This window comes from Hylobates moloch, unplaced genomic scaffold (assembly GCF_009828535.3).
Source record: "Hylobates moloch isolate HMO894 unplaced genomic scaffold, HMol_V3 SCAFFOLD_3, whole genome shotgun sequence".
Lineage (NCBI taxonomy): Eukaryota > Metazoa > Chordata > Mammalia > Primates > Hylobatidae > Hylobates > Hylobates moloch.
The window spans coordinates 131228372-131241690 of record NW_026652278.1 but is presented as its reverse complement, the minus strand read 5'-3'; the positions used below and the strand labels follow the sequence as shown (position 1 = coordinate 131241690).

Below are 13319 nucleotides of genomic sequence, written 5' to 3'. Positions count from 1 at the left end.
AGGGATGCTAAGATTGCTGTGCTATTTTGGACATAACAAAACAAAACATAAAAATTATAGCACAGCATCTTCAATAATGTCTTTCTTATATTCCAAAATGCAGATACATGAAATATATAAATCAAGATTTGGGATAAAGGGGCATGCAGTGGAGAACTTTAGGCCCTGGAGGAAAGGGAACACTCGGAGGTTCCAATCAGGTGGCATGCTGAAAATGTATTTGATTCGAACCTCAACGATCTAGCCTCTGCTGTTCTACAATCTAGGACATGAATGCATTAGCACTTGGACTTGGACTTGAATTGCAAATTTGATTTTTGTTGTTCATAATAAAAAAGCTACATCAGATGCTTGGAAAACATTAGGGTTTTGCTGGCTAGAGAACAGAAATACTCTACCTATTTGTGTTTTGAAGATGCAGTAAGCATTCCTTCTCAGTTGCAGTTGTAACTATTTGTAGCACTGAATTTTGAAAATGGTAAAGCTAAGCCTTAGTGGGTGTTTACTGGTATCAGGTGTGAGGCTAAGTGCTCTCTACATTATTTCATTTAACCTCAGACTCACGATAACTCTATGAGCTAGATATTATTGACCCACTTTGCAGGTAAGGAAACCAAGCCTTAGGAGAGGTTAGATAAGTTTTCCAGGATTCATTTATTCAGCATGCATTTATTGTCTATTCTGAGCTACTGGAAACAAATGGAAGAACCCCTGCCTTCATGTAACTTATATTCTAATGGACGGTATCATAGCCAACATTTCTTAAGGACCAGACAATATTGATATGTATTAGCTCTTAGGTAGGTGATGTTGGATTTGAACTCAAGCATTCTAACTCCAGAGCCAGTGCTCCTGTTTCTCTAATTCTCACTATACTGCCTCACCCAGCTGCTCACTCAGCCGTAAGAGGTGAAATTTGGGTTCCCAGCCAGACCTGCCTGGCTCTATGGTCTTGGCCACCACCATTTTACAGAGAAACAAATGGACCAGCTTCGTTTACTTCTCTGTCCTGCTCCATTCATTGCATGACCTGGAACAGAGTCATGGACTTGGACTTTCTAAAATCGAGTCAGTTCATTGTTAAGACAAATGCTTATGTTTTGAAGGTTAACATCACTCCAGGAGGTGCCAAAAGCCCTAACCCTCATTTCCTTTAAGTCCTGAAGCAGTGATATTTGACCATGCTGCTATGTTTGGAGCTGTGTTCAAGTATCTTCCATACTTCTGCTCAAAACCATGGTATCTTGCTTTGTCCAATAAATAATATCATTTTCTAGCAGTTTCTATGTAATACAATGAGTTGAGCCAGTATTTTTTTTTCCATCAAATTCCAGTGTGTTCCCATTAGGGCCTTGTGTTCAGCAGTTCGAGGGCCTCTACCAAATGACTATGGGCTGTGTTTGATATTGTAAAAATATAAGATTTAGGAACAAGGGTTAGACTGGATTTTTACTCAAGGACTCTTTCTACTCTGTTTACTTTTCTTTCTTTCTTTCTTTCTTTCTTTCTTTCTTTCTTTCTTTCTTTTTTTTTTTTTTAGATGGAGTCTTGCTCTGTCACCAGGCTGGAGTGCAGTGGCGCAATCTCGGCTCACTGCAGCCTCTGCCTCCCAGGTTCTGGGAGTAGCTGGGACTACAGGTGTGTGCCACCACCCCAGCAAAATTTTGTATTTTTAGTAGAGATGGGGTTTCACCATGTTGGCCAGGATGGTCTCAATCTCTTGACCTCGTGATCCGCCCACCTCAGCCTCCCAAAGTGCTGGGATTACAGGCGTGAGCCACCGTGCCTGGCCATACTTTTCAAATATAATCATCTACTTATGAAAAAGCACCTAGCAGTAAAATGACACTTTGTGAACTTTACCACACCTCCACATTAGTTTTATTATCCATGGTGCTCCTCTAGAGGCCTGGCAGTTTCACATGTGAGTGTTCAGATGTCAGGGTCAAAGGGAATCCTCCTCTTCTCTTGCATTGGTTCTGTAACATACAGCACCTTGCCAAGAATAAGAGAGTACCCGAGTGGAAAGACCACTGAGCCTTTTCTCTCCTACTCTGTCATTCTGCCTTCTGCCTGCAACTAGGTAAAGTCACTGAAACCCTTCTAACCCCTCCCAGTTGCCCCTCTGTCACTCAGCAAGCATCTCACCAGCAGCTATTCTATGCCAAGCTCTTTCACCACGCCCACATGCATTGGCCCTTTCTGGCAGAAAGCAAAGCAGCAGACAGATGAGTTAGGTTTATAATTGATAAGTCCATAGAGTTAGCAAGACTTTTCATAACTGGACTTTTAAAATGATAGCTTTTAAAATAAAACTTTTTAAATGTTATCCAGTGGATAACACTCTTTAGGGTAAGAGATCTATCACTCCCAAAACCAGGAATGTAGAGGCTGGAATCAGGCATTCCTTATGGTCAATGTGGGGCTGCCTCCTGCTCGGATTCAAACTCTTCTCTTAGCCCCTGTGAATTAGACAATAGAATGATTCATTCCATTTGCAATTGTTTATTAACCACTGCTATGAACCTGAGGACTGGGTGCAGGCCTGTGGTGCTTACACAGTAAGCACGTCAGCCACAGTTCCTACCTTCTTGGAATTCACCAAACAGACACTTAAGCAGCTGCCCCAAAGCATGTTAAAAGCTATGGTAGTGAAGTACAGACTGCTTGGAAAGACCTATATCAGGACATCCAACCTAATATAGTCGGTCAAGGAAGACACCTAACATAGCTAGGGTGGGGAAGCGTATAAGATAAGATTTCCTAGAGTAAGTGAAATCTAAGATCTAACCTGAAAAATTAGCAGCTATTACCCAGGGGAAGAGGAGAGGGAGCAGGAGGACGTTCCAAGAAAACAAAACAACGTGGACAATGCCTTAGAGGCGGAAGGAAGCTTAGCACCTTAAAGGTGAAAGAATTCTAGGCTCTGAAGAGAAACCGGAGTACCAGCACCTTTAAGGAACTAAAAGAGTTTCAAGAGTTTATGGCAAATGTAGGGTAAGGGAGAAGAGGGGAGGAGATGCTGAATAGAGAGACAAAAAGATGAGCCTGGAAAGGTGAGCAGGAGCCAGGTGGTTTTTGGCAAGAGTCAGTTTGGACTTTTTTTTTTTTTTTTTTTTTGAGACAGAGTCTCGCTCTGTTGCCCAGGCTGGAGTGCAGTGGCATGATCTCAGCTCACTGCAAGCTCCGCCTCCTGGGTTCGTGCCATTCTCCTGCCTCAGCCTCTCAAGTAGCTGGGACTACAGGCGCCCGCCACCATGCCCGGCTAATTTTTTGTATTTTTTTTTTTAAGTAGAGACAGGGTTTCACCGTGTTTGCCAGGGTGGTCTCGATCTCCTGACCTCGTGATCCACCGCCTCAGCCTCCCAAAGTGCTGGGATTACAGGCGTGAGCCACCGCTCCCGGCCCCAGTTTGGATTTAACCTAAAGACAGTGGAAGTAATTGCAGAGTTATAAGAAAGGCAGTCTATTTTTTTTTTTTTTCTTTTTTTGGAAAATGTGGCATTGTAAGGAGTAGATTAAGGGAACACAAAACAGCAAATAAAAAAATAGACTAAAGAGCAAATGAATGGAAGCAAAGCATAAATGACGAGTTAGAAGATGGCTGCAACAATCTAGTAAGAGATAATGGTATCCTGGCCAAGGACAGTAACAGTAACAGAGGAAGGAGATGAGGGGCACATTAGTTATATTTTGGAGGTGGAATCCATAGGACTTGGTGGTTGCTGACATGGGAGGTTTCAAGAGAAATGCTCAAGTATCTGACTTGGATAAATGGATAGATACTGAGATGGGGAACATTGATGAGGATCTGGTTTGGGTAACAAAGGATAATAAGCTCAGTGTTGAGACGTGTTGAGTTTTAGATGTCCATGAAATATCCAGTAGGAGAACATTGGATTTAGTGGAGCTGAGCACTAAATCCAATGAGCCTGCTTCACCTATCTTCTCTAGGCTGACGACCCCAAAACAATGTACCCAGCCCAGTTTTGTGAGCCTGGGAAGATGAGCATCTTTTGGGGCCGTCAGCCTAGAGAAGATAGTTGAAGCTGTTGTAATCGATGAAGTTGTCTAAGCAAGAATGTAGAGTGAGCAGAAGGAGAAAAAAAGCTTAAGACAAAACATTGAAGAATCCCATCCTTTAGGAAAAAGAAAGACTACATAAGAGATTGAAAAAGAGCTGGTAAAGAGAGAAAGGAGGAAATTGAGAAGAATGTGATGTTGTGGAAATCAGTGGAAAGGTGCTTTTAGAAAAGAGTGAGCCTATCAAAAGGTGCTGAAAGGTGAGGTCACATAAGAACTTAAAGGAAGTTTGGGATTGCAATAAACATTAACTTTCAATTCTATGCTGTTTAGTACATGTGTTAACTTCCATATTCTTAGAAGTTTTTATTTTAGCATTTTTTTTTTTTGAGACGGAGTCTCGCTCTGTCGCCCAGGCTGGAGTGCAGTGGCACAATCTTGGCTCACTGCAAGCTCCGCCTCCCAGGTTCACGCCATTCTCCTGCCTCAGCATTTTTTTAAATGTTGATTTAATTCCTTGATGTTCTCATTTAAGTTGTGGCAAGAATTTAGGATAGATATTAACATCTTTTTCAAGTATGTTACATTTTGGTCCAAGTCTCATGTCTAGCATTCATGGTGTCTCACACCTGTAATCCCAGCACTTAGGAAGGCTGAGGCAGGCTGATCACTTGAGGCCAGGAGTTCCAGACCAGCCTAGCCAACAGGATGAAACCCCGTCTCTACTAAAAATATAAAAATTAGCCAGGCGCGTGCCTGTAATCCTAGCTACTCTGGAGGCTGAGGCAGGAGAATCGCTTGAACCTGGGAGGTGAAGATCTCAGTGAACCAAGATAGCACTACTGCACTCCAGCCTGGGCAACAGGGCAAGACTCCATCTCAAAAACAGAAAAAGAAAGAAAATAATAACAGATTATTCTTCCTTGCTGAGAGTATTGCCCTTATTAACTATCTCTTTTCTTTTGTTTCCCACCCTTCAATCTTTTGTTTGTTTTCTATCTCTTAGCCCTCTGAGCTCTGCTTTTAGATAAAACATTTTCCCATACAATTTGAATTGCAGTGTTGCCTGATTTTGAAATTATAAGTATGACTTCTTTCTTGTGTGTCGTAAACCACTTAAAAGTTAGTTCATAGCAATGCACATCGCAATCCTTAAAGAGTAAAATATGACTTGGAGGTTTAGTCATCCTCTTTCCTGTTTCTTTTCCAGCTACAAGAGACTGTGAAAAGGAAGTTGGAAGGAGCTCGATCACCACTTAATGGAGACCAGCAGAATGGTGCTTGTGATGGGAATTTTTCTCCGACTAGCAAACGAATTCGAAAGGACATTTCTGCGGGGATGGAAGCCATCAACAATTTGCCCAATAACATGCCACTGCCTTCAGCTTCTCCTCTTCACCAACTTGACCTGAAGCCTTCTTTGCCCTTGCAGAACAGTGGAACTCACACTCCTGGGCTTCTAGAAGATCTAAGTAAGAATGGTAGGCTCCCTGAGATTAAACTTTCTGTCAACGGTTGCAGTGACCTGGAGGATAGCTTCACCATCTTGCAGAGCAAAGACCTCAAACAAGAACCTCTCGATGACCCTACTTGCATAGACACATCAGAAACATCTCTTTCAAATCAGAACAAGCTGTTCTCAGACATTAATCTGAATGATCAGGAGTGGCAAGAATTAATAGATGAGTTGGCCAACACGGTTCCTGAGGATGACATACAGGACCTGTTCAACGAAGACTTTGAAGAGAAGAAGGAGCCAGAATTCTCGCAGCCGTCAACCGAGACCCCTCTCTCCCAGGAGAGTGCGAGTGTGAAGAGCGACCCCTCTCACTCTCCCTTCGCACATGTCTCCATGGGATCTCCCCAGGCGAGGCCTTCTTCTTCTGGTCCTCCCTTTTCTACTGTCTCCACAGCCACTAGTCTACCTTCTGTTGCCAGCACTCCCGCAGCTCCAAACCCTGCAAGCTCACCAGCAAACTGTGCTGTCCAGTCCCCTCAAACTCCAAACCAAGCCCACACTCCAGGCCAAGCTCCACCTCGGCCTGGAAATGGTTATCTCCTGAATCCAGCAGCGGTGACAGTGGCCGGTTCAGCATCAGGGCCTGTGGCTGTGCCCAGCTCTGACATGTCTCCAGCAGAACAGCTCAAACAGATGGCTGCACAGCAGCAACAAAGGGCCAAACTCATGCAACAGAAGCAGCAACAGCAGCAGCAGCAGCAACAGCAGCAGCAGCAGCAGCAGCAACACTCAAATCAGACTTCAAATTGGTCTCCCTTAGGACCTCCTTCTAGTCCATATGGAGCAGCTTTTACTGCAGAAAAACCAAATAGCCCAATGATGTACCCCCAAGCCTTTAACAACCAAAACCCTATAGTGCCTCCAATGGCAAACAACCTGCAGAAGACAACAGTGAATAACTACCTCCCTCAGAATCACATGAATATGATCAATCAGCAGCCAAATAACTTGGGTACAAACTCCTTAAACAAACAGCACAATATTCTTACTTATGGCAACACTAAACCCCTGACCCACTTCAATGCAGACCTGAGTCAGAGGATGACACCACCAATGGCCAACCCCAACAAAAACCCCTTGATGCCGTACATCCAGCAGCAGCAACAGCAGCAGCAACAGCAACAGCAGCAGCAGCAGCAGCAGCAGCCACCACCTCCACAGCTCCAGGCCCCCAGGGCACACCTGAGCGAAGACCAGAAACGCATGCTTCTCATGAAGCAGAAAGGAGTGATGAATCAGCCCATGGCTTATGCTGCACTTCCATCCCATGGTCAGGTAAGTGTGAAAGTGAGACACACTTCGAGCAGTTCTTATGGTGCATTTCAGACTGTCAATGTGTGATGCTCTACAAGCTTCCACTGTAGTGGGGTCTAATTGCCTGCAGAAAACCTCTTTACACATCCTCAGGTAGTGGCCAGGTTTGGAGTGTTCTTTTTCCATTTCTCCTAAGAGATGGAAAAGGGTGGCACGATGAACTTTCTTGTATTTCAGTGTCTAGGAATCAAACTTCTTTTATTCCCAACTGCAGATAAGAATTACATAAAATTCTCACTCTGAGGGAGGGAGGCTGCAGAGGTCACTCCACCAAACAGGGCACTACCTCTGTAGCTTCTCTCCCAGCTCGCATGATCCCAGGCTCTGGGTGGTGGGAAGCGAGGGACATTCAGGGCTATCTACAACAGTTTTATAAGGCCCTGAGCAGCCTTCAGCTGTCTTACTGAATTATGAATAATGGGAAATTTGGCTTGTTGATGTTCAAATGTAGGGGAGCTTTCTGTATTTTCAAAGTGAAGTGGAGGGTAGATTTTTGTGGGACCGTATAATATTTAAACACTTGCTGCTAGACTAGCAACAGTTAGAAGCTGGTTCAATCTTACTTGGGAGTGCAATGAAACCTCTCTGATTCATTCAGCTCTATTTCTGGAAAATGTGATGGTGAATATATCTTAGTGGTGTATTAAAATGAAGTCTCTACTTTCCCACTGTCCTCCTTCATGAGAGGTTGGGCTCTTGGTGTGCATGGTAAAAAATGAGCAGCAGCCAGTCAGGAAGTGAATAGCCATTGACAAGCTTTTCACTCTCTTCATCCTGACCTGTGGCAAACAGCCAAAGCTCCTTTAATATAACATTTTTTCTATGAGAGTGGGAAAATGCCCATTAAAGTGACTCCCCCTGCCCTACATGGATGAATTCAAGAGAGATCATCTTACTGCCAGTTGCTGTGCTGTTGCCTCAATTCTTCCAGGATGCAGACACAGTCATTTTACTTGGAGAATTTGCAGAAAACTTTAGAGGCCCTCATGTCTAAACAGGTTCTAACTAGTACTTGGATAGGTGTCCACAGTTGAGTACTTTAGAAGCACTGGGAAGTAACGCAGGCAGGTCTTGCCTCACTTGGTTATTTGCATCTTGCAGCTCCTGGAGTGCCCCACCCCACCCCCGAAACCCCAAGCTTGATGGAGCTGCAGGGCTGGAGGTGGTACTGGCCTGCAGAGACAGGCCTGTGCTCTGTGGCTTCATTCTTGTCCTCAGCCTTGCAACCCCCAAACCTCACAGTGGCTTCTTGTCTGCACATGCCAGCCTGCTCTAAAGATTCCGTCTGGATAAATAAAAGTATAACTTGGTTTACATTGACTGCAATCAGTAGCTAGTAGAAAAATATCATTGAAATGTGAACTTTTATGTATTATCTTAGTTTCATTAAGAATATATACCATTGGGGAAATACAGCATTTTATACACTTCCAGATTAAGTTCTGAAGCAGGCAGAAATATAGGCAATATACATGAATGTTTGTGGTAGCCCAGGCGTGTCAGAAGGTTTATGAGATCATAAGCTGTCAGAATGGTCTGTTGTTAATACAAATTGTGCTTCTACATTCGCTGTTTTTACACTAGCTACAGTAGAGTATTTCCTTCAAGCCAGACCAAAGATGAATAATTAATTCCAGTTCACAGGCTCTGCAGACATGTGAGTGCAATGATGCAGCCATCCTCACCCCCACTAAATGTCTTTCGAAATGTGCCAACTTGGGACAAAGTTCCTGTCTTTGCAGGAACATGAATTTTAAGGGTACTTCTTTCAGGTCCTTATGCCTGCCTAACTATGAGTCACTGAAGCTGGTAGCTGCAGAGGTCATGTTTTGAAAGAGCTCAGTCAGCTGAAGAAGCAAAATGATGTTTTTCTGGATTAAATCTGTGTGCTCCTCCTCTCTTCTCTCGTCTCACGAAGTATTTTCAGTGTGGACAGAATATTCTTTTGTGAGTCCTCATTAGAATAATCACTTCTTAACCTCATAAAAACTCATCAGGTAAAAGCATGCTTTTTAATGAAATATTAACTCACCACTGTTTGAAACGAGCTTCAGAATACATATATAAACGTGAATATCTTTCTGCAAACATATCATTTATTTCATGTTTTTATCTGATTGTGAAGCAGTATTTACATAGTTCTCAGAATAGTTCATTACATTATATGCGGGTACATTCCACAAATATGAGCACGAATTACAGGTACGATATAAAATATAATTATACATAGGTTTAGTTCAGTTTCGTTTTCTGCTACTGCTAGTGAAAACTCACTTTATTCTTTGTTGATCACAATAACCATGATCAACATTTCGTTTTAATGAATGACTTGAGCAGCAAAGCCTTTTAGGCACATTTATTTCAAGAAAATTGTCTTCTACAGATGTTTACTTATTCGGAACATTTATATAAAATGCCGTCTCTCTCAGAAATGAATAGAAATGCGCTTACTTCCTGTATATTTCAAAAAAGAGGGAAACAAAAATAGAAACAAAAGATATTTCAAAATTTTGAATGTGTTTTATCTAGTAATTCCATTTCTCAGAATTTACATATTATTCTTTTTGATCAGATTGTTGAACAAAGATTATGCTCATGTTGTTACCTATGATAGTGAAAAATTTGATCCAAAAATAAGTATTTTGGAAAAATAAATATGTACATGACATTCATGATATAAGTGAATGACTAATCATATGGAAATGCTCATAATATGAATAAAATAGGTCATAATTATATGTTACAATCCAAATTGTGACTTTTAATATGTGTAGAAAAATACTGAATAACTAAAATGTTATTTTAGGAATTCTAAATACTGAATTCCTAAAATGTTAGGAATGATATTTATTTCTGGCTGGAAAAATTATGAGTGATTATTGTTTTCCTCTTTATATTTAACTGAATTTTCTAAACTTTCTATCATACATGTGTGTTAATTCTACCCTCTGGGAAAATACTTTTTTAAGGAATGGAAACTCCCTATTTAAAAAAGTTTACCCTTCGTTAATTCTTTTTTTAAAAAAATTCTTAGTTGAATTGATTTGCCAGTTGGATTGAGGCAATATCATTATTTGCTATTCGTTGACATATATTAGTTGTGAATCCCTGCTATAGTGAGTAGTCCCAAAACCTGCCTCCCACACTCAGTCTCTTTTCCATTCTGTCACCTCATCCCTTTACCATGTTCTCATTCCTAGAAAATTTTAGCTAAATTAGTGACAATGAAAGTAGCAATAACATTTTTTACCATTAAAAGTTTTTGAATCTTCTCTGAGATATGTTCTTATATTATTTCTTTATTCTTTACCTTTTTTTTTTTTTTTTTTTTTGGGATGGAGTCTCGCTCTGTCACCCAGGCTGGAGTGCAGTGGCACCATCTTGGTTCACTGCAAACTCCGCCTCCTGGGTTCACGCCATTCTCCTGCCTCAGCCTCCCGAGTAGACGAGACTACAGGCGCCTGTCACCACGCCTGGCTAATTTTTTTTGGTATGTTTAGTAGAGACAGGGTTTCACTGTGTTAGCCAGGATGGTCTCAATCTCCTGACCTCGTGATCTGCCTGCCTCAGCCTCCCAAAGTACTGGGATTACAGGTGTGAGCCATGGCGCCTGGCCTACTTTTTTTTTTTTTAAAACCTTCTGGAACTTCTATTAATCATGGACTAAACCTCCCAGATTGTCTCTAATTTTCTTCTTACCAGCTTCACTTTTTAAAAATTAATACATAATATTTATACATATTTATGGGGTACATGTGATATTTTGTTACAGGCATAGAATATGTAATGATCAAGTCAGGGTATTTAGGGCATCCATCACTGTATTTATTCTTTCTTTCTTTTTTTCTTTTTTTGAGAAAGGGTCTCACTTTGTTGCCCAGACTGGAGTGTAGTGGCACTATCATAGCTCACTGCAGCTTTGAATTCCTGGGCTCAAGCCATCTTCCCACCTCATACCCCAAGCAGCGGGGACCACAGGCATGTGCCACCATACCTGGCTAATTTTTTTTTTTTTTTTTCAGTAGAGACAAGGTCTTACTATGTTGCCCAGTCTAGTGTCCAACCCCTGAACTGAAGCAATCTTCCTGCCTTGGCTTCCCATAGTGCTGGGATTACAGGCGTGAGCCACCACACCCGGCCTGAGTATTTATTATTTCTCTGTGATGGGAACATTTCAAGTCCTCACTTCTAGCTATTTGAAATATACACTACATGTTCTCCAATTTTTAACATATGTGTTTTTGTTAAGAAATAGAACTTACTATGGTCACATCTGTGTTTTTTCTTCCTAATCCTGTTGTTTCTCAAGGGCAGGATCTCTCTGTCTTCTTTCTTACACACACACTTTAGCTGATTTTTGCATAGTGCCTAGCACTGTGTCTTAAACATAAGGATGTTCAATAAATCATTTGATGGTGATTATCAAAGTTTGGGTCAAAAATATGATTACAGTTGATTATCAGCTCCAGTGGCGAAAGCATTAGCACAAATAACACAGAGCTGCTTTTGAGATCAAATAGAAGAGCTGAAAAGGCAAGTCTAGAAAGAATCCTTTGATAGGAGGTGATTATCTTGAACCAGCGGAACAACAATGAGATTGCTGGGAAGGCAACCACAATCCCTGTGTCTGACAAACAAAAAACAATGGAGCAACTATGAAAGAAGTAAACCAAAAGCAGAGACCACTTGCTGGTCAAGGACGGTCACAGGCCAGTGCAGAGCCCAAGAATAATTCCTGTGGGGAAGAGCAGAAAGGGAATCATTTCCAAAATGTGACGTTAATTTTTCATACTTGCAATCTGAGGACTAGATACATCATAGGTGACTCTGCTACTTTATTCTTTACACGTGTGTTTTCTACATGCAGCTGTGTGCATCATAATGAGTATATGTGCTCATATTTTACAGAATGTTTTTCACTTTCAATTTTATTTTACCAGAATTTGTGGAATGCCCTGTGTGGTATATTATTATAAGCTTTTTAGTCATAAAATCTCCAGAGAAAGAACAGAGCTGCAATATTCATAGCCATCAAGGAAATCTCTTGGAAGATATATTTTCCTTAACTTCAAGTGGCCAGGCGTGGTGGCTCACACCTGTAATCCCAGCACTTTAGGAGGCCAAGTCGAGTGGATCACCTGAGGTCAGGAGTTCGAGACCAGCCTGGCCAACATGGTGAAACCCCATCTCTACTAAAAATACAAAAAAATTATATGGGAGTGGTGGCAGGCGCCTGTAATCCCAGCTAATTGGGAGGCTGAGGCAGGAGAATCACTTGAACCTGGGAGGCAGGGGTTTCAGTGAGTGCCCATTGCACTCCAGCCTGCGCAACAAGAGCAAAACCCTCAAAAAAAAAAAAAAAAAAAAAAAAAGCAAGCAATTATTCAAAAAAAAAAAAACTTTAAGAACCTGGAACCCCTTTGTTCAGTTTCCTTGATGTATATATTGTTTACCTTATCCAAGTAATACACATGCATAGTTCAGAAAGTCAAATACTGCTAGGGGGATTTTGATGAGAAACAGTAGTCTCCTGCTTCACCCACGCCATTCTTAATTTCTGCTTGCCAAAGGCAGCCACTTCCATGCAGTACATTGTCTTCTCATTTATCTCCATAAATTGCATTTCTCAAGTTTTCAGTTACTCAATTCTACAGAAGATGGGGCGGGGGTGCACCTACTTATACTACCTCCTGACAAACATACACAACCCCCCACGCACACAGTCTCTCTCTCTCTTCCCCATCCTCTCAGTATAACTAGCTATATTACAAATCATGATTTTAAAAAGTAGCCCATGTTTACAAGACTAATTTTTGCATAGTGCCTCACAGTTTAGCCATGTAGTATACTATGATTTTGTTTCCTTACTTGTATAGCTTTTTGTTTTCCTTGGAATTTATGATTGCCCTTTTGGGCAGGGTGAGGGGCATGTATTGTCTCTGTACCAACTTTTGATCCATCCTTAAACTTTTCTGACCCTGTAAAACATTCAATATGATCAAGCACATCAGATAATATAGTTTTTCTTATATTTTCTTTTCTTTTCCCTCTCTCCCTCCCTCTGTCTTTCCTTCTCTCCTGAAGTTCTCTGCCCTGTTGGTTCTGTCCGCTTCTGTCTTGCAGTTTTCTTGGTCTGCTGCTTAATGGACGTCTTGCAATCACCCTTCACCATCGTTCTTGGAACGTTTCACCACCATTCTGTGTTGCGTCATCTGTTTCCTTGATCCCACCTTTTTATTTGAATTATTCCCTCAAATCGGTGGAAGTCCTCATAGTTTCTTAAAAAAGGGTAAATGGGAGATTATTCTTATGGAAGCGATTTTTGAGACTGTCTTTATCCTTACGTTTGATTAATAGTTTACCTGATGTAGAATTATAGGTTTTTTTTGTTGTTGTTTGTTTGTTTTTTTGTTTGTGTTTTTAAGACGGAGTCTCGCTCCATCACCCAGGCTGGAGTGCAGTG

The 13319-nt window shown here is 41.5% G+C and overlaps 1 protein-coding gene across 3 annotated transcripts in view; it reads left to right on the top strand.

The window, feature by feature from the left end:
- MAML3 (mastermind like transcriptional coactivator 3) overlaps window positions 1-13319 on the top strand; it is a 450814-nt gene that overhangs the window by 267732 nt on the left and 169763 nt on the right. For all 3 annotated transcript variants that reach the window (XM_032147502.2, XM_058436769.1, XM_058436768.1), the window contains one exon: window positions 5234-6817. In XM_032147502.2, coding sequence (XP_032003393.1) covers window positions 5234-6817 — 1584 coding nt within the window. The remainder of the gene's footprint in view (window positions 1-5233; window positions 6818-13319) is intronic.